Source organism: Nannobrachium achirus (assembly GCF_963921795.1).
Source record: "Nannobrachium achirus genome assembly, chromosome: 19".
In the NCBI taxonomy this organism is placed as follows: domain Eukaryota; kingdom Metazoa; phylum Chordata; class Actinopteri; order Myctophiformes; family Myctophidae; genus Nannobrachium; species Nannobrachium achirus.
In genome coordinates, this window is record NC_137826.1 from 43,985,930 (window position 1) to 44,013,709 (window position 27,780).

Here is a 27,780-nt window from a genome sequence, read left to right on the forward strand (position 1 = left end):
AACCAAATCAGCGGGTCTAATGAAGTACTGTCAACCTCATAGACACATGAAAAACAGAAAAAGTACTAAACTATGGCACGCCTCTTTAGTCCCATGATTGTTATTGCTGAATAATTTGACTTACAAGTGAACATTTAAATCACAGGCTAATCTGTAATGAGTGAATTTGAGTATGGCCCTTGCGTGTCTGTGTCCTGCGGGATACCCGCCCAGACCTGGATCAGGGCATCAGTGAGTTTCCTGGACAGTCCGTGGTGGTACTTTGGGGTCGGATGCAACGATACACAAAGTCCTATAGGTGAGTGGTTCTCAACCTGTAGGTCGGGACCCCCAGATGACAGAGAAGGGACAATTTTAAGACCTTTTGAATAGGCTACCGAAAAAATTCAAGAAATTAAAAAGACCATTACTGCATCAAAAGTAATCAACAAACTATACTATAAGCGGGGAACATAGAATCTTTTTTTGTGGGGTAAGTGGGGTACATAGGATCTTTGGGTAAACTGGGAACATAAAAGCTTTTTTGTGAGGTTAAGAACCTGGGGAAGATGCTGTAGGTACAGTCCCGACCAGACCACCAAAATGGTTATACTGGGTGATGTTACAGGCTGCGTTATGTTCACCACGGTGTCTCCTGACTCTGTGCCTGTCACATGAGCTCAGTGAACCTGCTCTCACCTGTGAAGAGAACATGGTGCCAATGGGGGACCTGCCAAGTCTAGTGTTCTGTGGTGAATGCCATTGGTAAACATCTGCATTATAATTTACAAGAAGTCTACGCAATTAAGAGAATGTAGAATTGTTATTTTGATCGACGTTGGCCTGTTATCTCTCCTATGGTACCAAATCAATACAGCATGGAATTGCTGTATTTGCTGACTACATTTTTAACAAAAAAATATTCTGCGTTTTGGGTCTGAGAGGCTAAATCTCATCAAATGGTGGTCTGCGGCTCTGTTGAGTTGATGCCCTTCTTCGGTCCTGTAGAGCTCTCCCTTTCCCACGGACAGAAGTGTGGTATCTCCATCCCTGCTCTTCAGACTGTGCTTGGAGATGCAACAAGCATCTAGCGACCAGCACAGGCGGATGTGCCGTCCTGGAGGAGCTGGGCTACCCACGTGTGCAACCTGGCAAGGACACTAGAGCAGAACAAAACATTTGAGAAGAATCAGCCAGGAAGGATACAGAGATACTGTAGCAACTGTCTGTGGCCACCATGTGGCCAAAGCCATTCCCTTCTTGCGGTGTTGTTTTGCGTTTTCCTCTCCATTGGACCTGCTGTCACTTTGATTTGCACTAAATCAGGTGAAATGGGCCGACAGTCACTTGTGCTTCCTACGTTGGACAGTTGATAACCCTTACGTTTATCTGACTTGGAGTAAACTGTGTGGTGTGAGTATGTTTTCAGTGAGTATGTTGTCAGTTGACTCGAAATGTAACAAGCCTGGTTAAAATGAAAGAAAGTAGTGAATGGAATCCAGGGGCTTAAATACCCTACTGTACCTTCAATGCAACAACGTTGAAATATACATACAAAAATACATGAAATAAACAAGATCAAAGGCCATGAACTTTATTTTTTTTCTCAGCATTATTCCTTTTTCTTTTGTTCATTTAATAATATACACGAAAGTAGGAGGGGTTAAATTCTTATTGGAAGACAGAAGGGGTAACGATAAAAAAGAGGGGGGAAATAAACCAATAATCATCTGTGAAATAAAAACAATATAGATTACATTATATATATATGTATATACCAACCGCCTGAAAAAATAACCGTTAAAAACTGAACATACAAATCGACAAGGGTGAAAGCGCATTTAAGGCAATTAGCTAGATCAGCTGAGTTTGCACGAAAATAGTCTCAATCATTCCCCTACGTTAAAGATAAAGTGAGCGAGGGAGGGAGGGGCCCTAGTAGTAGTAGAACAGACAGTAGACAATGTAATGAGATGCCAAAACAGGCTAACCCTAGACGTGTGAGTGTTGTTGCCAGGGTGGGGATGGGGTGGTGGGGGGTAATGGATACACTAGCTCAGGTACACTGGGGGAACAAGCAGGGCCAGGTAGTTAATATTGCAGGAGTCGGGGCACAGTTAGCTTGTGGGAGTGAGCGGAGGAGCTAACGCGGGGTATAGTAGTGTCACGTTAACTTTTCCTGTTTCATTTGGAAAAAAGGGGAGATTTAAAGGGATGTACAGTGAAGAAGGGTTGAACCAATCACCCACCTGTGTGTGTGTGTGTGTGTGTGTGTGTGTGTGTGTGTGTGTGTGTGTGTGTGTGTGTGTGTGTGTGTGTGTGTGTGTGTGTGTGTGTGTGTGTGTGTGTGTGTGTGTTGGGAAAGGGGGGGGGGGTCATAGCATTTAAACAGTATTAGTAACAATGAACCCGTGGTTAGTGAAAAAGAAGGGGCGGGGGAACTGGATACGTTACATTGCACTGCTTTTAAATTACAGCATTCGTGTAGGCGGTGGGGGTGGGGAGGGTTTTGAGAAAACTGAGGTCCATTTGAATTCCATTGTCTTCCAGTGTATTTAAACCATGTCTGACATTCAGCTCCTGAAATTAAGTCTTAAGTTGTAACCATAATATTGCTGTTCTGAATTCACCTGACTTGGGATTATTGAGTGCTGAAGTAGACCTAATTAGACTTAGATGTGAACAGACTTTCAATTTAGCGGCTGGTGCCAGTCGTCTGACCTCGGTTCAGTGGTTTAGCGTGGACATATTTACAGATTTGTCAATCGATTATCACATTGAACTTAAAAAGGGCAAGTTGAATATCAGTCAGACGAAAAACAATACCCCCTGCTGGTCAACCAGAGAAACACATCATTTAGCAGTAGAAAATAGAGACAAAGGGATGGCACAAAAGGGGCTAAGAGGACTGGCAAATATTCCATATTCAACGTTCATATTCCAAATATCTTTTTTCCTGTTATAATCTCTAAACGAAATAAAGTTCATCTCTGCAGCCGTCACCACAATAAAACCCGAGCAATTCATATATCTTTTTCGAGTTAATGTATAAACTGCCAGAAACTGTTCGAGCCGCGGGAGAGAATCGAGAGGTGTAACTATTCACAGAAAGAAGAGAAAGAGTGACTACCGGAAATAACAGAGACACATGTACATATCAACAAATGTATATATATATACTATATATATACTATACACAGCCGTACAGATTCAGGGACAGGGTCCTGCGTGGAGAATCTTGGGGATGCAGCGACTGACTGTGGGAAAGGTAGAGCTGTAAGGAAACAGAACAGGACAAAATAAAGGAAGTAGAGAAAAAAATATAACACCAGAGATTCAAGTTCATTCGGTCTGCTGGTTCTTTGAGAGGGGGGGGGGGGGGGGGGGGGAACACAAACAAACACAAGAGGTGGTTGTTTCACAAAGCCCTAGATTCTCCTGTGTGGAAATGCAGATCAACGTGGGCTTGCTTTACACAGCATGGGATTCCTCCTGCATGGAAACTCCTTTCCTCGTCTCCATATTCGTTTCTTTCCCTCTCTTTCTCTGTCCCACTGCTCACCTCCAATCAATCTGGCCGAGACTCGCGTTACACCCACATCCGTTCCCCCTGCAGTTAAGAGAGTCGACACGTCTTTGCACAAAAAGTCTTGTGAAACCGAGGTCTCGCCTGTCGACGCACCGAGTCTGTAGGCCTGGGGAGGCGCGAGCTGAGGCCAGCAGAAGATAGCGTCCAGTTTGATCTGACTTGAGACCACTCAGATAGGCCTTTCTGTACTCAGAGGACCAGAGAGTCTGCCGCCTGGGAGGCTGCGTTTGAGAGGAATGTTCAGGTTCGGGAGAGAAACGAACGAACAGGAGAGGAGGAGAGGAGAGGGGGCGTGGTAAGGTTCAGTGAGGTCAAGGAGTGTGTCTGTTTGTTGAGCTATCTGTGTGCCTGTCTGTCTGTCCTTGTCTGTCTGTCTGTCCGTCTGATGGCGTATCATTACTCTGCATGGCAGGGAAAACATCTCTCCTAGACTTTGCTTTGGTTTTGTCAACAGATTGTTTGCGTACATGCATGCGGGTGTGAGTGATGTGCATGTGTATACTGTACGTGTGATTTATTTGTGTGTGTGTGTGTGTGTGTGCGCGCGTGCGTGTGTGTGCGCGCGCTTGGCCGTCTCATCTTGACATTTTGCCAGTATCGACCTCTTATGTGTATTTATTTCATTGTGTCGATCTGTTCCGTTCTTCTTCCCAGCTGAGTGGAACTGAGAGGTTCTGCGTTCCCCCGGAGTGTGTGTGTATCCTCCGGAGACAGAGAGAAAGACGTCCCCCCCACCCAACCCTCCACACCCACCACCCAAACAAAATCTGGTCCAAATATGTTCTGTTCTGTGAGCGTCTGATCCCCTTACAGACATGAGGTGACCGCCAGGACACTTAGCAGCCAGCCACCGCTACGTACACCATGTGCTCCTCCACGCTCTGCCGGAAAATAAATAACACTGCAGTCACAAACTATATCTCCAAGCTGCCACACCACCTAGACAGAGAGAGTGAGAGATAGAGAGAGAGGGGCAGGGTTAAGGCCATATCGTCGCTGTCGAGTGGAAATCTTGTATGTCCAAAACCGTTCGTTTTAATTTTCACTAGCGATTTAAAGGTGATACACCATGAAATTTCACTTTTCCTATTTTAAAACCTTTTTTTGGGGTCCCACTAGCACCTTCTATCCTCACAAAGTCCCATTTCTGACCGATGTGTCTTTCTCTGGTTTTGAGAAGGCGAAGGTTAAAAGTATCCCACGGGTCCTCAAAACAGGCTGTTCAGATTTGCTGCCGATTGTGACGTCATGTGCCGATTGTGACGTCATCACACAAAAAAAAATCAAAAAAATTCAAAAGGATTTTGGGGGGGGGGGGGGGGGTGGCGCAGTTCAGGCCAAAGGTGGTACTGCAGCTGAAATGCTCTGAGAGCCATTCAAAAATGAGAGAGGCTCTCTATTCAGGAGTGGTAATTTAGCCTCAAACCTTTTGAAAAACGTTTTTGGGACATAAACAATATGACATAAATACTTTTTAAATGCATGGTGTATCACCTTTAAACTAGTGAAAATAGCCAATCTGCAAGCACACAACGCCTCGTGATGCGAGGCGTTGTGTGCTTGCAGATCTGCTATTTCCACTAGTTTTGTGCAACAGACTTGAATGATGAAGCAGGGCTTCACTCACACGAAAAAACACAAAATGTGAAACTTGGCGATACAAGGTTTCAGTGACAATATGCTTATTTGAAGTCCAATCTGTGTAGACTGCCAAGCAAGTACTAACCGTAGCCTCAGAATCATGTCATAATGGGAAATGCGCACACTCCAAGGATTCTCAACAGAGAAGACCTCATTTCAAAGGCAGAGCAATATACAAACATATATAATTAAATGTTGCCTATGAATTTCCATATTTAACAAATGTTGAAGTGTGCGAGGAGAGTTTAGCAGCCCATCATACCCCCTTCTAATATTTAATCAGCTGTTAATAATCAGCAGTAAACTGTAAGCTTGACAAATATTGACTACAGTGTGTCTTCAACATTACAGTTACTTTACATGAACATACGCGTGGAGTTAAATTGGAATACTGATGATTACTGGTGGAGCCCTTTGGAAAGCCAAGTCTCATGTGATGGGATCTCATTTTCATTTAAGCCACAGGCTTAAATGAAACATGGGCAATGCAGGGGGGAACAGGGACAACCACTGTGCAACATGCTTTCCAAGAGAAGAGAGAACAAAGACATGAGCAAAATGGAAAAATAAAAATACAAGCTAATGGCATTTAGTTCATGTCAAAACTGTTCAACGCAATCTTTGGGCCCCGGAGTGAAACCTGTAGACAAGAAATTAACTGTAGTGTAGACATTGAAGAAATATGACGAACCGTCAAAAGACGAGTGTGAAGAGAAAAGGGAACGATGATGATTAGACAGAACATATAGAACGGAAAAAGAGATGACAACAGACAAACGGCATGGCATGGAATAGGACAAGCATGAGTCAAATGCTATTTGGAAATAATCTTTAGTTTAAGCTTGCAGAAAAGCATCTGATCTGATGTGATCTGGGGCCTGTACAACAAAGCCTAGCAAGGTAACCTCAGGTCTGAACCCTAGATTTGAATGATTATGTATGATAATGTTTAACTTTTTGCACGCTCAGGAGCAGGTTATGTTTGATGTCTCTTTCACAGTCATATCCTATTATAAGCCTGCTAATTTACAAATTCACAGGCTTTCCGCATTTGGCAGCTGTGTTGCTTTTAGCCTGTATAATGTTTACATTCTTCATATTCTTTCTAACCACATCAACCTTAGCGTCCCTATTCTGGTTCTGCGAAAGATATACAACGTGTCACTTTGTACCGTGCTGCGAGCTTGTACTGTACAACTGCTATTTTTTTTTTTAAAGTGTTTGAACAATTTTTAATAACTAGAAGCTCGGCCGGGCGGCTGAGCGTCTAGTCGGGGACCGGCCTACACGGGAACGATGTAAATAGGGAATGAATGCCCCACCCTTTAATGCAAACCCCATTATACCTGTTGTCATAGGACCCATTTTGACCATCTGTTTGCCTGTGTCCATTTATGTCCATATATGGAGATATCTGTCTGTCTGTCATAAGCCAGATAACTACAACATAATATATCCTGTCTTTGTTGAACTTGCTTCATAGTACAGGCCTCTGATCTCATCTCATATAATGTCAATTCAACTCATTTCATATTATCGTAAGAGTCTACACTCTACACCTATTACTCATTGGATCAAGTATTTCCAAATACGACTTGACCCAAGGTCTGTTGATGGAGGATGGGTTTTTGATTGACTTCATGGCCCCACGGGACTCACTCACCTCTGCAACAGGACACACCACAGACTTCAAGGCCAAAGGATAAAGGCAAGAGAAAAGAACAAGAACAGAAACAAAAACTGGAGGGGGAAAGAGACAGAGAGAGAGAGAGAGAGAGAGAGAGAGAGAGAGAGAGAGAGAGAGAGAGAGAGAGGGAGAGAGGCAGAGAGAGGGAGAGAAGAACGAAAACAGGGGAACAAAGAGGAAGAGAGACAGTGAGCAAATTAGGACGACACTCAAGACATGTTAGTAAAAAGCACAGAAAAAGACAAGTTAAAGTTATAGAGAAACTGCCACAGATGGTCCAGAACTTCAGACCGAGCAGAACAGAATGGTCCCCCATTCATGTGCAATTTTGCACTAAATGGAAAAGTTTTTGACTAAATAATACAAAATAACTGTATTTTTTGGCATTTCGTCAGGTACTGTAGTTGTAGTAATGTTTGCCTCCTCCATACAGTACCAAAGGAAGTACTGTAGCACTACTGTAACTGTCTTCATGCTTGAATTGAGCGAGCCATTAACCTTTATCACATAAAACCTTGAGCGTCACTTTCAAAAAATAGAAAAGAACACACTGCTCACACGGTATCAGACTTAGCTAAGGTGCAGGAGTTGACAAAAACTGAATTGAACATCTTGAATGCGCGGATGCTCTTAAAGTAGAACATTCTTGCTGTTTTCATAGAGGGTACAATCAAATGGCATAGTGCAGGGGTCTTCTACAGGGGGTCCTCCAAATCTTTGTGTGATTCTTCTGAGAACTTTAGCCAAAAATAGCAGATCTACCAGCGAGGCGTTGTGAGTTTGTCGAACGGCTATTTTCGGCAAAGAGGTTTGGTGTAGAGAGGAAAAAGAGCAGACTAAGTACAGAGTGAAATGTCAAGTGTATTATTTATTAAGTGTTGACGGTTCAAGTGGTTAAATATTTGAAACTATTATGGAATCCAAGAAAAGGTTGTGGGGGCCCCTGCTTCATCTCTCTCTAAACTAAGGGGTCCTTGGGCTGAAAACGTTTAAGACCCCTGGCATAGTCGATCAATGGTTAGGGGTACAGTTGCCTCAGCGAAAGAGGTTTGAAACAGACTGATGCCATTCTCTGAGAAGTTCTCCACATGGTACATACTTGTGCCAGTGCCCTTTGGAGACACTGGCCTTGGGAGCTGTTCAGTGGCCGCCCAGTACTCGGGTGGGCAGAGGAGCAACTCCCCTGTGGGGATTAATAAAGTAGAACTAACTATAAGTACCGTACAGCTAAAAACAATTACCTTCTCCTCCAGGTCCTTGATCTGTCTCCGCTGGATGTCTGTCTTATCCTCCAGGTCACGGATTCTCTAAAACATTCAGAGAGAAACCAGGTGAGATGGAGGGCTTGACGTGGATCAGAAAATGTACGTTTTGTACCTCGAGTTGACCTCTGTAGTTTTGTTATGCATCCTCCTGAATGGCTGCTATACCAGTAAGACGCCTAAGGGCGAGGTCATGCCATGTCTTGGCCATCTGGCCAGTGATGTATATCGGACAAGTTACACATATATGGAGACCCCTGGTACCCATATATGGAGATCCATATACTGTTTATGGAGATATGGTTTGAGACCCCAAACATGCTTACTCAGTTATTCGTTATGTGAAAGCCTATGATGTATTTGACATCTGACATCATACATACTGTACAATCCCTTTTATGCCCATACTCTATATTGAGATCCATGTCTGTGGAACCAGCCACACAGATATGGGCTGTCTTGGCCATATATGGATTCTGTTAGTGTGGTATGTGGCTGATGTGGACTCTATATATATATATATATGGGCATTCCCTTATGAAGTCCTGTTAGATATGGGCTTAATTGATGACATCAGGGATCTCCATATATGGGCATAAAAGGGATTCTGTTAGTGTGGTTCCCCTGACATCATAGTGATGTCAGAGCATGATGAAAACCCATAGGAATTGATCTTAATTGAACATAATATGAGCACATAAACCAGGCAGAGGACTTATGCTCTAGGTATGTTTAGCTGAGTTATAGGCGATCATCTTTTTCCAGATATAGCTGGTGCTTGTTCAGTCCCTTCTGCACAGCAGCACCAAGTACAGATCTAATTTAACCCCTTTCAAATGGAATTGGTTTCTTATGCAATGCATTTCTATCAAATATATTATATGGGTTTTAACCCCACCCACAACTCAAGATTGAACAGCACTTCACTTTGACTTTGGTGAGGCCAAGTACAGGAATAACATATAAATCACAGTGTAATTTGACCCTTGCCACTATTCGCCATGTCGTGAGCCATGTGCTGCGTGAGTGCCCATGCGCTGGGGGTCCTGGGAAGGGTAGTGGATGTGAACAGGAGGTCTCAAACCCATCGGAGGAGGCATATGGGGCGCCATTGGACCCATATGGTGGAACATCAGAGGGCCAAAACCCGGAGGAGGTGGATTGATCCCGGGAGGAGGGGGAAGAGCGATGTTCAAGACCACAGGAGAAGTACCAGGGTCAAGGTTGAAATAGTTGGCAGGAGTATCTTCATCAAGAGCTTGTGGTGGAGGTAGGGCTCCAGGCAGTCCAGGAACCGGGTCAAGCCTGGTGCCCATTTCACTGACCCCTTCCTTAATGGCCTCCTTGCCTCTCGCTGCATGAGAACTGCCCCATTTGACGGTGAGTCTTCGTCCATTAATGATAAGCTTGTTGAAGGACTTCTCAGCAGCCATCTCAGCGGACTGTCGTGTAGCAAACTGGATGAAAGCGCACTGCTGTCTCTGGATTATGGTAATGGTGCGAATCAACTCAAACTGGTAGAAATGGTTCTTCAGGTCTGCATCTGTAACAGTGTCTCCCAGCCCACCGATGTAGAGGGTACTGATGGTCTTGTCCTCTGGTGGGTCTAAGCGAGGCATTGTGGAGGCTCTCTTCAGCAGCTCGTCAGCCACTGGGTCATTGATGCCATAATAACGGTCCTTGATGTTCTGGTCAGCCAGCGGGTCATCTGGATCTGTGGGCTTCTCATGCCTGTAGGGGCACTCCTTTCCTCTCTTACACTCTCCCTTCACCCAAAATGAACAGATGTGTGGCCGGTTCCTCTTGTAGTACGGCGTGGTGTGGGCCAGTTTCAACAACATGTCACTGGAGCTGGGAGCCTTACCCAAGATACCCACGGGCCTCGTCCCATCAGAGCTGGCAATCTCCCGTTCCACATTCTGTGTGTAGTACTCCTTGTTCACATCTGACATGGGAACATCATCCTTGACAGACAGCCCAGTGTCTCGCACCTGGACAGGTAAACCATATTCCAGGTCAAGCAAGCATGTCTGGCAGACATTTTTCACCTTACTGCAGGTCTGGCAAACCTCTGTCTTCTTGAAGCGCATGCGAGTTCCAGGACACCAACGGAATACGGTGAACGGACGAGCGCATATCTTGCATTCTTTCCCATACTTCTCCTTGGTCATACGGATGTAAGGATTTTCTCCTAAACATGTCTGGCACAGGATAGGAAAGTATGCGTCCTCCCAGTTCTGTCTGTTGTATGTGTTAGCTCCCAGGGACATCGCCATTTTGACAAAAAGTAATTTTATCCTTTAATATATCGGACCAGTTACCCATTTATGGAGATCCCTGATACCCATATTAAGGTGATCCATGTATATGGAGATATGGGCATATTGGTTAGGCTGACATGTATATTGGCATTCACAGATATGGATGTCATCCTGATGTCAGAATGACTCAGCCATAGCTAAATATGGAGATCTGAGTGATGTAGAGTTGATGATGTCAGTGTTGGTCAGCTCCATATATGAAGGTCCATGACATCAGGGATCTCCATATATGGGCAGGTCAGCCTCCATATATGGGCAGGATGACTTCAGGGATCTCTATATATGGGCAGGTCAGCCTCCATATATGGGCAGGTCAGCCATAGGCATTGAGGTGTTACGGAATCACGGAATCGCATACCTACTGACAGGATGTGGCGGTTTACATACTTAACTGCAACCTTCGGTCATCACTGTGATGTCACAGTGATGTGTCAGCCTTTTATGCCCATATATGGAGATCCCAGTCTGTGTAACTGACATCACTGTGATGTCACCTATGATGTCACAGTGATGTGTCAGGGGAACCACAGTGTCAGACATTACAGACAGACAGACAGACAGACAGACAGACAGACAGACAGACAGACAGACAGACAGACAGACAGACAGACAGACTGTGACAGTTCATCTGTCTTGGCCATATGTGGATTCTGTTAGTGTGGTTCACCTAACACGGCATCATCTGGGATACAATCCCTTTTATGCCCATATATGGAGATCCCTGACAGAATCACTTTTACGCCCATATATGGAGATGATCCGTGCTTTGAGTATCTGACATCACTGTGATGTCACCTGTTTATGCCCATATACGGAGATCCCTGCTCTGAGTATCTGACATCACTGTGATCTCACAGTGATGTGTCAGGGGAACCACAGTGTCAGGCGTTCCGGACAGACACGATACATTAAATCTCCACAATACGATTGATTATTGTGAGTGTTTTTCATCACGATAAACGATAATATCGCTTATCGTCCCATCCCTGACACAAACACGCATGCACGCACACACACCTGGTGTGCCTGGTGCAGCAGCTCCATCCTCTCGGCCAGGATCTGACAGTCGTACTCCCTGCTCTTCCTCAGCATCTGTCTCCTCAGCTTCTCCACAGCGGTGCGCAGCTCGTCCCTCTGCAGCTCATCCAGAGGCTCGCCGTACTTGATCACCTGCAGGGGGCGGCGTGGGGAGCAGTGTTGATTTTGACAGCCAATTTTGATTTAGTTCTCGTCATAAGCCCATTTTCCACTACGAGGCGGAACCTGAACTTTCCAGAACCTGAACCTATTTTTTGGGTTCTGGTTTTGTTTCCATAGCGCATGGCCCGATTTCAGACAAGGTTCTGGGAACCTTTTTTAGGTTTTAAACTTTTGAAAAATGGAGCTCTTTGCTGCTCTTTTTTGGGACCTTCCCGGTTAAGTCTGGTTATATGGAAATGTAAGAAAACTTGGTCCTGGAACTTCAAAGTTCTTGAAAGTTCTGGAAAGTTCTGGTTCTAGTTCGGCCCTGTAGTGGAGAAGGGGCTATACTCTTGAATAAAATGTAATGTCCGGTTTCAGTCGACTAAATCTTGATTAAAAATTCTTTAAGTTATTTATTTATTTATTCTTTAAATTCTTTAACAGTGAATATTTAGAATGTGTACAGGTGTAATCAATCAGCTGTGATCACCTTGTCCTGCTGCAGTGCATTGTATAACGTGGCCTCCAGCTCCTGGATTTGCTGTGGAGCAAAGACAACAACGTAAGATTCACCATCAATCATCTCTGACCTCAGTAAACACCCGCACAATCCTACTCATACTATGCGCACACACAATCATTCAAAGGCACCTGCGTGCGCACGTGTCGTGCACGCGCCTGCACATGTACACACACACACACACACACACACACACACACACACACACACACACACACACACACACGTTGTTTTCGCTCACCATGTAGGCCTGGTCCAAGGATGATTTTCTGTAATCAAGCTCCTCTTCTAGATAGCCTTTCTGCTTGCAGAACATCTCCTGTATCACATAAACACACACATTAAGTTGGTCTGACATCCCACTAGCAACGGACAATCTTATTTCTTTTTATCTTTCTTCATTTCTTAGGCATAAACACCGTATCTCCATATTCTAACTTTTTTGTGTTTTCTCCTAAATGTATGACATACTATATCGCCACACAAAAGCATCTAAGGCAAGCACAGTAGATCTGGTGTGCAACAAAATCTGCAACATAAAGTGCTTTCTTTGTGCCCCCGTACTCACAGAGTAAGTTAGGCGCAAAAAATAAAATACAACCAATCTTTTACCACCCTGTTTTTATAATCCAGATATTTGATAACAGCCAATCTACATGTCGTAGATCTGCTATTTCTGAGAAAGTCAGAATGATCCACCGCTCACTTCATTTTTTAAGTATGCATTTACCTGTATTTTCCGGACTATAAGGCGCACCGGACTATAAGGCGCACTGTCAATGAATGGTCTATTTTGGAACTGTTTTCATATATAAGGCGCACCGGACTATAAGGCGCACATAATAGACGCTACCGTTGCGTTATGCATCCAACAGATGGAGCTGTGCTAAAGGGAATGTCAATGTCAATGAATGATCCATATATAAGGCGCACTGGACTATAAGGCGCACTGTAGTTTTTTGAGAAAATTAAAGGCTTTTAAGTGCGCCTTATAGTCCGGAAAATCAAAAAGGCATACTTAAAAAATCGGGACGGCAGGGTCAATATAGTTAATGGACTCTCACCAGGTCAAATCATTTACACTGTCATGTATGCTTTTAATAATAATAATAATAATAATAATATTTTTTTCTTTCATGAATTTGTTTCATGAACATGAAAGAGTTGTCTCATCTCACCATCTCTATCTCCAGATCCATCATCTTCTGGTGCAGCGCTGCCTCTGTGCCCTCTATCTGCTGGATCCACTAGAGGGCGACAAACACACACACACACAACAAACACAGAGGTCAGCCAGAGTGCTGCTATGTGTTATCAATGGGAAACAGCTAAGGCAGACAGATTCACTGCTTACCTTTTCAGCCAGCGACAAAACAGTGCTCGCTTGAATAATCGCCACTTGTTCCTCATTTCTTAAATTCTAAAGAAAAGAGACAAACATATATACAGTACATTCATTTTTGGCTATGTTTAACAAGGAAACACCTTTCTACAACACTGTTAGGTTATGTGACATTACAAAGTCCCACGTCGACTTACCCCGTTGTCCCCCAGGATATCTAGGAGTTTGATGAGGTCTGGTATACACACATCCTGTGGAGGGTGATAAACTACATTAAACATTTATTGCAAAGTATTCTTCCTTTAAAGTGCATTTTCTTTCTAAATGCATTCCTTACCACTCTAACAGCCCAATGATATTACCTTACATCAGTGGTTCTCAACCTTTTCAGGCTGCAACCCCCAAAATAATCATATTTTAACTGGGGACCCCCCCACCCTGACGAGCACTAAGAGTTGAGGCATTACATTTTGTAAAACACGGTTCTATTGTGAAACTAGCAGATCTACAGTACATGCTCACAACGCCTCACGTTGACGCCTCACTTAAACTTTATGTTGGTTTGTTGACTGTTGAGTGAGAAAACAATGTTTCACATTAAGTTCATCATCTGGGGACCCCCCAACATAATTTGGGGACCCCCCTGGTTGAACCCCCACATGTTGAGAACCACTGCCTTACATTACACTTGTATTGCATTACACCATGTTATAACCCAGTTATGTGATTTTATGTAGGTTAAAAATGGTGTGCACCTTAACCTCCCTCATTCATGCATTGATCTGTACTGTACCTTGACCCCCTCCTTCATGCAGTAGATCTGCAGGGCGCTGACTCCTTCTGCAAAGGGATGCATCCTCAGGTGGTTGAACGGAGGAGATCTCCGCTCTCGCTCCTACACAGAGAAGAAAGATATCCATTTTGCTAAGCCATATCTTGAATAGTTTAAATTATTTGAATGTATCAGTGAATTACATTTTCACAGTGACTTGCAAAAAAAAAGATAGACCCAAAGTTTGGCACACTGCTCCTCCAGCGGTTTTCCGCGACACACACTCAAGCCATATGTTAAATCGTCCGGCTTCATTGGGAAGATTGATATTTTATGTACAGTGCTCATAATTTTTTACTGTAGGCTATATATTTCATGAGGCAAAGAAAAGAAAAAAAGAAAAGAAATTGCTTTAAAAAAGCAATTTTACTCATGGCTATTAAGAGTTCATCTAGGTATCAGGACCTGTCAATTAGAAAACAATTAAATGTACCCAGCATTCTTTTATGCTGGATAAAGTGTAGAGAGACAGGAAACTAAGGGCAGAGAGAGGAGGCACATGCGAGACAAGACAGAGGTCACCCAACTCGAGCCACCCAGCGGCCACCGCAGACCCAAGCCGGAAATAAGTGGCGGCGGACAAGCAGTCGAGTTCGATGCGTTTTATTTCATGACAAAAATAATGTATTTTACAGAGAGGGTGGGGTGCTGAGAGGTTTCCCACCGTGGAGAATAAATAGCTAGTCTTTCAACAAAGCAAAACTACCTTTGTTTAGGTGAGTAGCGAAGTAGTTTAGTTTATTTTGACTGAGGTTGAGCCGTCGTAGGGGCTGAGAAATCCTGGTCTAGTCTTATAGTCAGCTGCCTGTCAGAGCGTCAGTGCAGCTGACGCTCTGGACCAGAGCTAGGTTCTCACCACGGACTCACTAGCAGCATTGTGCTCTGTGCACTAACAGGCTGAACCACCAGGCACCCCCCAGCAGCACTGCTGTTCTTGAATTAATTATTGCCCGGTGCATACTGCAGTGTGGTGAACTCCCTAGTGAGTGAGAGCAGCCAGGGGCCTCTACTACTGTACCGTTCCCCTCTGTAAACACTAGGGGGCAGGCCTGTCTCTCGCCGGCTTGATTCAACATCTGCACTGCAGCAAGACAAGTGCACAAAGAGCACTGTCAGCTGAATTCCTGCCTGGCTGACTGACTGGCTGACTGACAGACAGGCTGGCTAGCTGCCTGCCCGCCCGCCGGGTCTTAACGGCTGAACGGCTCACACCACTAGCCGGCTGTTTCAACAGTAGAGGAAACTGTAGCCTAATTAATTAGTGACAGTCTGACAGAGCCTTTAGAACCTGAATTGTGGACACGGACGGACAGTGTGTGTTATGTATGTGCTGTATGTATGTGTAAGACAGAGACAGAGGGGGACAGAGAGGGGGAGAGGGACAGAAAGAGAAGACGAAGGGATAGAGAACAATCGAGAGACAGAGAGAACAAGAGAGATACTGAGAAAGAGAGAATAGGCTACATGTGTGAGAGTGACAGGACAGGACAGAGAGAGGGATACAAAAAGAGACACAGCAGAGAGTGCATCAGAACCTTTACCTTACGTATGCCAATTCTTTTCAGAGTTTGATTCTCTGAGTTAATGCGTATTAAAGCTTTATAACCAGCATTTCATGTGATTAGCCTCAGGTAATGATTGCTATTAAAAGTGATTCCCTTCCATACAAAACAAAATCAATGTCAACAGAGATCAACACCACGGAATATTGAAAATTATTTTCGTCACGTTTTCATGTATTTAGATTAGGAGAGTGCAGAGAGACAGGAAACACATGGCGACATGGTGGAATTTGAACAGGGATCCTTGTGACGCTTCATCAGACACCCGACAGTTTTCATCTCATCTGTAAAGGTGATACAGGTAATACATCCACTGAACCCTACAAGCCACCAAGGACCATCGCAGCCACATTAGACACAACTACGACCTCTTGGGAGAAGTTTGGTGCATCGGGTGTCCTAGCAGGGACAGCCATGGATGAGTGGGTAGAGAGAGAGAGGACGTCTGGGAATAGGACAGTAGCCAGCTCAACCCTCAGCTCGTCCCCACTCCTCAGCCTGTGTGTCAAAACTGAAGTGTCCCACTTAACCCATAACTGCTCCCTGAGCTCACTGTTAAAAATAGAGTATGAATTTCAAATGTGCTCGACTAAAAAACACCCCCAACCACCCAAATCGACAACCACTCTCCACCATCCTCCGGCCTACAAAAGGTGAAGCAAATGAGGGACTCGTGAGGTGGCAACACATGGCAGACGTGACACCAGAGGAATTCAATACACTAATATCAGCTCATGAATGGAATGTAGCATGCCACAGCACATGTCAATTTAAGCATACTACATTTAAAAACAAGCAGAATCCCAAAGATTTGCAGAATGTAGGCTTAGCGTCTCGTTTTGGTAATTAATTCCCATGTCTGGCTACTTCAAAAACGATCTGAAAAAAATCCTGTTGATCCGTAATGTGAAATTGGGTCATTAAACTGGGTCATCACATCAGGCTGCACTGAATTGTGAGTAGTTTTGGCTAGAGTAATTTCTGGTTGGTTATGTGTCCAACACAATTTCAAGTTTGTTAGGGCTAGCATTAGCAGCAAAGTGACACTGATTACTTGGCTAGCTCCCTGACAACTTACTGCAAAGTATAACATATTAATGCAATTGAGGGTCATGGACATGAGCTCATCTATTGATATATCCCAGATTTGATTAGAGTTTCATGGGTGACCTCAAGAGCCTTACCAAAGACAGACAAACAAGCATCTCATGGCATGTCATAGGCCCTAGGGCATTCACGAATAGTGATTTTTAGTATTCTAATTATTCGACCTCAAAGTATTAGAATAGTCGAATATTCGACAGGACTGGCCAAACTGTCAAATATTAAGTAAGCAACAGGAGAAACAATTGTGAAAATAGCAGATCTACATGCTCACAACGCCTCGCAATTTGAGGAGCCGAGTCACATTAAATGTAATACCTACAACTCCAAGTGCTTGTCAGGGTGGGGGTCCCCAGTTCAAATATGTTTATTTTGGGGGTCACGGCCTAAAAGGTTTTGACAACTCATTCTTATGACTTCCTTTCTAGCCAAGCTTTATAAACTATATATTTTTTAAAGAGAAAACAATAAAAAAAAAAAAAAATAAGCGAATATTCGACTTCGGTGAACAACGTCGAATAGTGACTTTGATATTCGAATATTCGAATAGTTGGTGAATGCCCTAGCATGTCATTGATTCACCCCAAAAAACAAAACAAAATGAAAGGAAAAGGTTTCTCTTTCATCATGGATGGTGTAAGTAGAGAACCAGAGAACGATTGTATGAGAGGAAGGGGATTACAAAGAAACTAAGGACAGACGTGCGGTGGCTGTTAAGGGTTAACAACTACAGCTAGGAGGAGTTTCACTGTTGCCATGTCCGCTTATTATAAGCGACTTTGGGATTCTTTTTCTGTAAAGTTGCTTGTAAAAATTGGTACAGTAGTTGTGGGTTGTGTATTTTTGGGCTTGATTCTAAAGTGTACTAACCTATTTAGGCTTACTTTCAAAAACAATATATTATTATTTAAACCTGAAGTGAAAATGTGTCAGGGAGCAATTAGAATGTTTAAAAAAAATATTCCAATTATCCCATATTTTATTGCAAGAGTTTTTGAAAATTGCAGATCTACAAGCTCAAAATGCATCACATTGCAACATGTTGTAAGATTGTAGATCGGCTATTTTCAAATAGCCTATGCAGTGCTCATGTGGCCTAGTTGTCTTTTTGGCTAGTTTTCCTAGACCTGGTTACTTCTTTCTCTCACAAAATATGGCAACACAGAGGAGTTTTTTCAGTTCCCTCAATTTCTAGAGAAGCAAAAGTAAAATTGTGAAACTAGATTGGTTGAAGGGCACAAGCTCTCAACAAAACATTCTTTCGACAGGACTTTTGCAGAAATACTGAGAACTTAGATAAAGGTGAGTACAGCAGATGTATTATTCTTTACTTGAGAATGGAAAGTATATTAAACTGTATCCAGACATGATATTCTCCTATATATTTGTATGGGAGCGCTTTGCTGTTTCTACATGTCATGTTTTCGACACCCAACTCTAACCCTTAGCCTAACCCTAACCCCCATGGGGTGAGTCGCTAACCCTCCGGTCGAAATGATGGTCGTTCGAAAGAGCGAGATTTCCCCTGTTTGTATCCCCATTCTAATCCGGTTTAGAATGACACGTTTCAATGAAGTACAGTAATCTCTCAGTCAACATTAGTGTGCTCTATTCTAAAATTATCCAAACCAGATTCATAACTATTAATTTAAGCTGTGAGAAAGTATTATTCAAGAGCAACATTTGATTATTTCGCTTTTATTCTCCATGTGTAGAAATGGCCTCTGCCAGCAGTCTCCTGTCCGAAGAGCAGTTCCTGTGTTCTATCTGCCTGGACGTGTTCACTGATCCAATCACCACTCCATGTGGACACAACTACTGCAAAACCTGCATCACACATTGCTGGGATACTAACAATGTGTGTCAGTGTCCACTATGTCAAAGAATCTTCTATAAGAGGCCGGATGTCTTTGTCAATACATTCATTTCTGGGATGGCTGATGAGTTCAGGAAGTCAAAGCAGCTGAAAACGCCTTCAAGTTCCAACACAAATCAAGAACATACTGAACCAGATGAAGTGTCCTGTGACATCTGTACTGAGATCAAGCTGAAGGCTGTGAAGTCCTGCCTGGGGTGTCTGACCTCCTACTGTGAGACTCACCTGGAGCCTCATCTGAGAGTCGCAGCATTAAAACGACACAAACTTATTGACCCTGTAAAGAACCTGGAAGACATAATTTGCAAGAAACATGATAGACCTCTGGAGCTGTTCTGTAAGACTGATCACACGTGTGTTTGTAGGTTCTGCACCGAGTTAGACCACAAGTTACACCAGATTGTATCTCTGAAAGAGGCATGTGATGGAAAGAAGGCTGAGCTGGGAAAAACAGAGGCTGAAGTTCAGCAGATGATCCAGGAGAGACAATTGAAGATTCAGGAGGTCCTACACTCAGTAGAGCTCAGCAAGAAAGATGCAGAAAGAGAGATAGCAGACAGTGTGCCAGTGTTCACTGCTCTGATGAGCTCTATTGAGAGAAGCCAGGCTGAGATCATTGATGTGATTGAAAAGAAGCAGAAAATAGCAGAGAAACAAGCTGAAGGCTTCATTAAAGAGCTGGAACAGGAAATCACAGAGTTAGAGAAGAGAAGCTCTGAGCTGAAGCAGCTCTCACACACTGAAGACCAAATCCACCTCCTCCAGAACGTCACAAACATCAAGACCCCTCCACCCACTAAGGACTGGACAAAGGTCAAGGTCCTTCAGCCTATATATGGGGGGATAATGAGGACAGCTGTGGCTCAGCTGGAGAAGACACTCAGTGAAGAGATGGAGAAGCTGTGTGATGCTGAGCTGAGTAGGATCCAGCAATATGCAGTGGATGTCACTCTGGACCCTGATACAGCACACTGCAATCTCATTCTGTCTGAGGATGGAAAACAAGTGCACAACAGTGATAAAAAACAGAATGTCCCAGACAACAAAGCGAGATTCTCTCCATGTCCCTGTGTCTTAGGAAAACAAAGCTTCTCCTCAGGAAGATTTTATTTTGAGGTTCAGGTTACAGGGAAGACTAACTGGGATATCGGAGTGGCTAGAGAGTCCATCAAAAGGAAAGAGCAAATCCAATTGAGCCCCGAAGATGGTTACTGGACTATATGGTTGAGGAATGGAAATGAGTATGAGGCCCTTGCTGCCCCCAGTGTCCTCATCCATGTAAAAGAGAAGCTCCAGAAAGTGGGAGTGTTTGTGGATTATGAGGAGGGTCTGGTCTCCTTTTATGATGTGGAGACCAGAGTTCATCTCTACTCTTTCACTGGCTGCAACTTCACTGAGAAAATCTACCCATACTTCGGTCCATGTGGTAACCATAGTGGTGAAAACTCTGCTCCTCTGATCATCTCTCCTATCAATCACACAGATTAATACTAGGAAAAGTATTAATCCTTACATGAAAATGTGTATATGGAACTGTTATTTCATTTTGCAAAGTTTGTAATAAGAATAAGATGTAATATATTGAAACACAAGAACTTAATCTTACATGTCATAAAGAAAGTAAAACCAAAAACTAATGTGGTAAATCCACTGAAATTGTATTCCCTGTTTGAGACAGGGTTTCTTTCTTGATTCTTGACTTGATTGTATATTATGACATTCATTAATTACTGGCTCTTGGGTGCATGTTATCAATTATATAAGATGGAAAATGTGCACATTCCTTAAATACTTTGGGCAAAGATGAAAAATAAACTTTCAATGAAAATCATTTTCATTTTCTTTCTTAGAATGTAATATGTCCATGTATACATTTTGTTTCATTTTATACACACTATTTGTAACGTCATCTGGGCAAAATGTACTCCCTGTCTAGTTTATATAGTTCTTAAAATAGCAAGAATAGCTGATCTACAAGCTAGCTTGAGCTCACTCATTCTGAAATTCTTTGACATTTTTGTAAATAAAATGCCTATAATGACATGCCCAAAATAGGAACTCCAAGTTGAAAGTGATTAAGTGCAGTATGGATAATTCAGCTGATATCTACCTCACTGCAGTGTTTGATCTGACTTCCATGCGCAGTATTGATAAAGTAGGTAAAACTATATTTTTGTGTAGGAGTGTCAGAGCAAATTCTACTGACAATGTGGACGTTTGACTAATCGATCTTCACCTTAATTTGAAGAACCACACATACTGGGTAGTGTACACTGTACCAGACTGGGTAGGGTACACAGTACCAGACTGGGTAGGGTACACAGTACCAGTGGGAGAAATAGAATGGAACAAAAAACTGTGATTTTGTGCTTGGCTGTCCCTTTTAATCAGGCCCAACTTTTTAGACCTTTAGCACTTAGGTGTCAAACCTACTGTAAGTGCATAGTGCACAAGCATTAATTGCACAACCGATAAACATTAACGTTAACCAATCTCAAACTAGAGGCCTCTATGTTAACCAGACATTATATTTAGGTTATGTAGGCTTAGTGCCTCATTTTGGTAATTAATTCCCATGTATGGCTACATCAAAAACGATCAGAAGAAAATCCTGTTGATTCGTAATGTGAAATTGGGTCATTAAACTGGTCATCACCCTGAACTGTGGGTAGTTTTGGCTCAAGTAATTTCTGGTTGTAATGTGTCCAACCCAATTCCAAGTTTGTTAGGCCAGCATTAGCAGCAAAGCATTCTGGCTAGCCATCGTCACGAAAAGGGACCGCCCTGAGGCTGTCTCGAGAGATTAGCAGCAAAGTGACACTGATTACTTCTTTGGTTAGTCTATCTAGTTAGAGAAGAGAAGCTCTGAGCTGAGGCAGCTCTCACACACTGAAGACCACCTCCACCTCCTCCAGAAATTCCCGATCATTAAGACACCCACCAAGGACTGGACAAAGGTCAATGTCCATTGCTCTTCATATGTGGGGACTGTTAGGACAGCTGTGGCTCAGCTGGAGAAGACAATTAGTAAAGAGATGGAGAAGTTGTGTGATGCTGAGATGAGGAGGATCCAGCAATATGCAGTGGATGTCACTCTGGACCCTGATACAGCACAGCATAAACTCATCCTGTCCAAAGATGGAAAACAAGTGAATCATGGAGACATGGGGAAGAATCTCCCACACAACACAGAGAGATTCTCTACAGGTTCCTGTGTCTTAGGAAAACAAAGCCTCTCCTCAGGAAGATTTTACTTTGAGGTTCAGGTTACAGGAAAGACTGACTGGGATATCGGAGTGGCTAGAGCGTCCATAAACAGGCAAGACAAAATCAAATTGGGCCCTAAAAAAGGTTACTGGACTATATGGTTGAAGAATGGGAATGAGTACAAGGCCCTTTCTGCCCCCTCTACCCTCCTCCCTGTAAAAGAGAGGCTTGAGAAAGTGGGAGTGTTTGTGGATTATGAGGAGGGCCTGGTCTCCTTTTATGATGTGGAGAACAGAGTTCACCTCTACTCTTTCACTGGCTGCAACTTCACTGAGAAACTCTACCCATACTTCAGTCCAGGTAACAATCATGGTGGTACAAACTCTGCTCCTCTGATCATCTCTCCTGTCAATCACACAGATTAGACAAATCCTACATGAAGTATATGGAAGGATTAATTGACAGTTCTACTTTCAGTCAACTGTCATTTCATATCAAGACATTTAACGGTTGTGCATAAGTTTGTAATAATAATAAGATGTAATCTATTGAAACACAAGTACTTAATCTTACAAGTCATAAAGAAACGACTAATTATGGTAAATGGAGTTGTATAACTTGTATTCCCTGTTTGAGACTGTTGGGTTGACTACTTTTCTTTCTTGTATATATTGTTTTTACATTCATTAATTACTGGCTCTTGGCTGCATGTTATCAATAATAGAAGATGGAAAATGTGACTCGTCAAAATGTGCCTGCGCATTCCTTAAATGTTTGGGCAAAGATGAAAAATAAACGTTCAATAATGACAATATTGTTTAGATTTTTACTTAGAATGTATGTCCATGTATACATTTTGTTTCATCTTATACACACTTTTGTTACATCTGTGCTAAATTACCTCACTGTCTAGTTTATATAGTTCTTCATGACGAATAGAAAAAATAGCTGATCTACAAGCTAGCTTGAGCTCAATCATTCTGAAATTCTTTGACATTTTTGTAAATATTAAAATGTTCGCATAATGACATGCCCAAAATAGGAACTCGAACTTGAAAGTGGTTAAGGGCGGTAAATTGGATATGTCAGCCGATATCTACCTAAAATATTACATCCCTCTTCACCTTTATTTGCAAACCACATAGACTGGTAGTTACACAGTACGAGTGACAGTGGGAAAAGTAAAATGGGACAAAAGTTATCGATCTTGTGGTTGGCTGTCCCTTTTCATCAGGCCTACCTTTAAGACCATGCACTTAGGTTAACCTTTAATTGCACAACCGATAAACATTAACCATCCTCAAACTGGATGCCTCTATGTTAGCCAAGCATTAGGTTATGAGTTTCACAAATCAAATATAAACAACAAAGAGTTTATATTTGTGAGAGTAACCAGAGTCACTGCACAAAGCACCCCAAAACTTAGGTTTTAAGGTTTAATTAAGTGCCGAGCCTGTACAGAGCAGTGACAAAGATCAGCTAAACAAAAGGCAGAAAGTGTTCGCATCAACAAAAATGCTCAATAGACAGCAAATCTCCATCTTTCTATGGGGCATTTGATGACAATGTTTTGGGGTTACGTGCGTCGTCGTGCGTGCAATGAAAAGAAATTGGGGCAATGGGTGGAAGCGCTATGATAAGCTTTAAAAAAATCTTTATGCTAAGTCAGTGCTAACCCTCCACGAATCCATGTGTAATACGCTTTGGGCTTTAAATCGTTGTGTTATTCATAATGGATTTATGTATGTTATCATACATTCATATTTCTGTGCTAGCATCTGCTCAATAATATATAGACTCTTCTTTTGCACATTTTTAAACAATGTAATTCAATCATCACTCATCTGACTGAGCTAAAAGATGGTGATACTAGAGTGGGCCTGGTCAGCTAAAAAAAAACAGACACACTGCCTATAAAATACTTGGCTGGACACACGGGGCCCACTCTCACACTGGGGATCGGGCCAACAACTACTCATCTGTTATCTTATCTGTAGCTGTCTCCAGGGGTGTCACACCAAATTCTGGGCCCTGGGTACAAGGATTCATTGCGGGCCCCCCATGAATGTTCTTCATAGGGGAGGGGGTTTAACGCATTTAGACTGTGAACACATTATTGCGCGTTATTTTGTGCTTTAACTATTGAAAAATAGCAGATATACAAGCTCACAGCACGGCACCGAGTGAACTTGTAGATCTGCTATTTTTGAAAAATCGTGAACATTTGTGCAAGTCTTTGAATATTTCAAATCCTTCTAAGGTTTTTTGAAAAAACTATGTTTCTATGTCAGCGGTGCTCAAACCTTTTAAGGTGAAGGACCCCCAAAATGATATCTATTTGGCCACTGACCAGCATCTCAAAATATTTTGTTCCAGGGACCCCCCCAGAAGCAAAATTTGAGTTACAAATTTTCGACTTTTCAAAAATAGCAGATCTACAAGCTCGCAGCGCGGCACTCGGTGCCGCACTGTGAGCTTGTAGATCTGCTATTTTTCAATAGCTAAAGTATATAAAATAATTAAGGCCCCTCCACCTTGGGCCCTAGTAACTCAGTCCCACTCCCCCCCCCCCCCCCCCCCACTTGTGACACCCTGGCTGTCTCACTTCCGTTCTCCACTGGTATTTACAAGAGCGGACACATATGAACTGAGAAAGAGAGAAAGAGGAAGATTCAGAAAGAGATGGAGGTGGACAACAAATATACAAGGATAAAGTGGAGAGTGCTCTTCCTGCAGGGAACTGTGGCATGTAAAGGGATTGAATCCATGGCCAGCAGCAGAGCTGTCGACCAGCAGCAGAGCTGTCGAGAGCAAAAGGAAAATGGAGGGTGGCACAGGGGATGGTGAGGGGCTGAGGGGCATTCTCTGACCTTGACAAAGTGACTGACTTGAAGATGAAAATAACACTGTGATGTTGTCAGATGTCATAGACATCATAGGACTTTCACATAACGAATAACTGTGTAAGCATGTTTGGGCTCTCACAGCTTATCTCCATATACAGTACAATATATGGGTACCAGGGGTCTCCATATATGGGTAACTGGTCTGATATACATCACTGGCCAGATGGCCAAGAATTGGCGTGACCCCCTGAGGCAAGGAAATCATGTGGCACTAACTCTCCATTTATTAATGGAACTTTCCTAGTAAATATTAATTGCCATCTACTATCCTGGTAAACACCTGGAAATTATGGGACTTTAAAGTATAGGGTTGCTGAGGTATCTGTAATTTTTAAAGTTTGCAGTGATTTTACAGCTGAGTGGCGTTCCATCCGATCGGTGCACCTGCCGTTGAGGCACTCTGTGATTTCCAGCAATGCCAACGTTGCTCTTTGGCCATATGGTGAGTGGAATGGATGTTTAAAGGGATAGTTCACTTAAAAAAAGTAATTGAAAAAAACTAGGCACCCTCACGTATTAGAAGGCCAAAATCAGTCACCAGAACCAAGTTTTTTTGATGAATCTATCATGGGTTAAAAATTGAGTTTGTATATGAGGGGGGCGTGTCTGATAATATAGTATCTAAATACTGAATGAAACAACTTAAAGACTGTCCGGTGTTTTTTTTAAGTGAAATATCCCTTTAAACTGGGGTTAGGCACCTATGAAATGCTTTAGTCTCACCTCTAGCTCCAGTATCCTGAACTCCAACAGTTCATTCTGGTCTTTGGAGTCCTGAAGCTCCTGTTGCAGACGATTAGACTCCACGTCCAACTTATCCACCTGGACATAGCAGAGACAATGGAGCCAGTTGTTCTACGAGTCACCGTTTAGGAATGACGTACAGAAAATAGCACATCTACAAGCTCACAACACATCACACTGTGTGTGAGTATAAATCTACTAAAAAATCGTTTTAGTTGCTACTGCATATTTAGTAATATTTTTGATTAAGTCTTGGGAGTGATAGATATAAGAAATAAAGTTGTATTTTTACTAGACATTATAGTTACTATGAATTTTAAATTCAAAATGTGCTGTAACTCTTACATTTTGAAGTTGTCATGGTCAATCCGAACCCGTTGATAGTCTCAAAAAGTGATGCAATTCTTTTTTTAAAACTGCTAATAATGTTATAATAGCTATCATTCCCTGCTGTGTACTGTCTCTCTGGGAAGGTTTCAATAACAGCATGAATTCTTATCAGATCATTTTGACTGAAATAACCCAGCGAATAAACAGTGATGAATTGTATGTGCACTATTGTCAAAATGATCTACTCTAGTAATAATACTAGTAGCTCTGTGACTGTTGCAACGTTGAGGCCGACCTTTTCTAAGAGCTCCTGATTCCTCCGCATGAACAGCTGCTTCTCTTCCACCCATCTGGAGTCCTGAGAAAAGGCACAAACATGAGTAATACAGTGGTGTAAAGTAACACAGTACATTTAGTTAAGTAATGTACCTAAGTACAATTTTTAAGTACCGTATTTTCCGGACTATAAGGCGCACTTAAAAGCCTTTAATTTTCTCAAAAAACTACAGTGCGCCTTATAGTCCAGTGCGCCTTATACCTGTATATGGATCATTCATTGACATTCCCTTTAGCACAGCTCCATCTGTTGGATGCATAACGCAACGATAGCGTCTATTATGTGCGCCTTATAGTCCGGTGCGCCTTATATATGAAAACAGTTCGAAAATAGACCATTCATTGACAGTGCCCCTTATTATAGTCCGGTGCGCCTTATAGTCCGGAAAATACGGGTATTTGTACTTTACTTGAGTGTTTCCAATTCCGAATACTTTTACTTCTACTCCGCTACATCTCGGAACCAAATATTGTTCCTTTACTCCATTACAATTAATTGAAAACCTTAGTTACTAGTTACTTTGCAGATATAAATTATAATATTACAAAACATACATAAACGACTTTAGCCCTATTTTATACCTCTGCTATTTGAAAATAGACGATCTACAAGCTCACAACGCGTCGCATCACGATGCGTTGTGAGCTTGTAGATCTGCTATTTTCAAACATTTTGTACTTTAATTACATTTTGATGCCTACACTTTCATACTTTTACTCAAGTACAATTTGAATTCCGGACTTTTACCTCTAGGGGTGCCCACACACCAAAATACCTATGAGAGTGGAATCCGCGTTCCACCAATGCATTTCAATGAGAGTGAAGCGGTTTCATGCCAGCAGAGGATTTCTGCAAAAAAACGCTCCCTTCTCATTGAAATGCATTGGCGGAACGCGGATTCCACTCTCATAGGTATTTTGGTCTGAGGGCACCCTAAGAGAGTATTTCTACATTGCAGTATTGATACTTTTACTTACTCACATGTATTACTAAGTAATACATGTGAGTACTTTTTCCATCACTGGAGTAATACTAGAAAAGTAATGTAAAAATATATTTGCATATTTGTGCTTTAAGCTCTCTCTACCTGTCCTTTGAAGGCCAGTTCCTTCTCCAGGTCTTCTATCTTGGCCTTGTACCTGAGAACATCAGCTTGAAGCTGCTCCTGAGCCTGGAACAACAACACACAGCTGGTCAACAGACGCACACTGACTGGATACCACTGCACAACAACACACACACTGGGCACCACCGCTCCAGGGTTGATTTTGTCAACCAAAACTATGACGAAAATAGTTTTTCAACTACCCTTTTTCACTGACGAAAACAAAATAAAAAGGACACTATCGCTATGATGAC

The 27,780-nt window shown here is 42.6% G+C and overlaps 3 protein-coding genes across 4 annotated transcripts in view; 1 reads left to right on the forward strand and 2 right to left on the reverse strand.

The window, feature by feature from the left end:
- Nucleotides 1-6,898: 6,898 nt before the first annotated feature.
- The window catches only part of jakmip2 (janus kinase and microtubule interacting protein 2), a gene marked incomplete at both ends in the record, with an annotated part of 37,847 nt that continues 16,965 nt past the window's right edge, over nucleotides 6,899-27,780 (reverse strand). The window contains 12 exons of one of the 2 annotated variants that reach the window (XM_080748742.1): nucleotides 6,899-6,949; nucleotides 8,138-8,203; nucleotides 11,497-11,649; nucleotides 12,152-12,202; nucleotides 12,423-12,500; nucleotides 13,360-13,428; nucleotides 13,536-13,601; nucleotides 13,721-13,774; nucleotides 14,317-14,418; nucleotides 25,734-25,832; nucleotides 26,380-26,442; nucleotides 27,509-27,592. In XM_080748742.1, coding sequence (XP_080604868.1) covers nucleotides 6,899-6,949; nucleotides 8,138-8,203; nucleotides 11,497-11,649; nucleotides 12,152-12,202; nucleotides 12,423-12,500; nucleotides 13,360-13,428; nucleotides 13,536-13,601; nucleotides 13,721-13,774; nucleotides 14,317-14,418; nucleotides 25,734-25,832; nucleotides 26,380-26,442; nucleotides 27,509-27,592 — 936 coding nt within the window. The remainder of the gene's footprint in view (nucleotides 6,950-8,137; nucleotides 8,204-11,496; nucleotides 11,650-12,151; nucleotides 12,203-12,422; nucleotides 12,501-13,359; nucleotides 13,429-13,535; nucleotides 13,602-13,720; nucleotides 13,775-14,316; nucleotides 14,419-25,733; nucleotides 25,833-26,379; nucleotides 26,443-27,508; nucleotides 27,593-27,780) is intronic. The other variant, XM_080748743.1, reaches the window with a different exon arrangement.
- LOC308304185 (pre-mRNA-splicing factor RBM22-like) lies at nucleotides 9,151-10,434 on the reverse strand (the record flags this gene model as incomplete). Its single annotated transcript, XM_080748745.1, has 1 exon — nucleotides 9,151-10,434. One exon carries the CDS (start codon nucleotides 10,432-10,434, stop codon nucleotides 9,151-9,153), a length of 1,284 nt encoding a protein of 427 aa, XP_080604871.1.
- On the forward strand, nucleotides 18,227-20,385 carry LOC308304184 (E3 ubiquitin-protein ligase TRIM39-like; the record flags this gene model as incomplete). The annotated part of the gene is made up of 2 exons (XM_080748744.1): nucleotides 18,227-18,323; nucleotides 18,737-20,385. The coding sequence occupies exon 2, from the start codon at nucleotides 18,739-18,741 to the stop codon at nucleotides 20,383-20,385; it is 1,647 nt and encodes a 548-aa protein (XP_080604870.1). The 5' UTR covers nucleotides 18,227-18,323; nucleotides 18,737-18,738.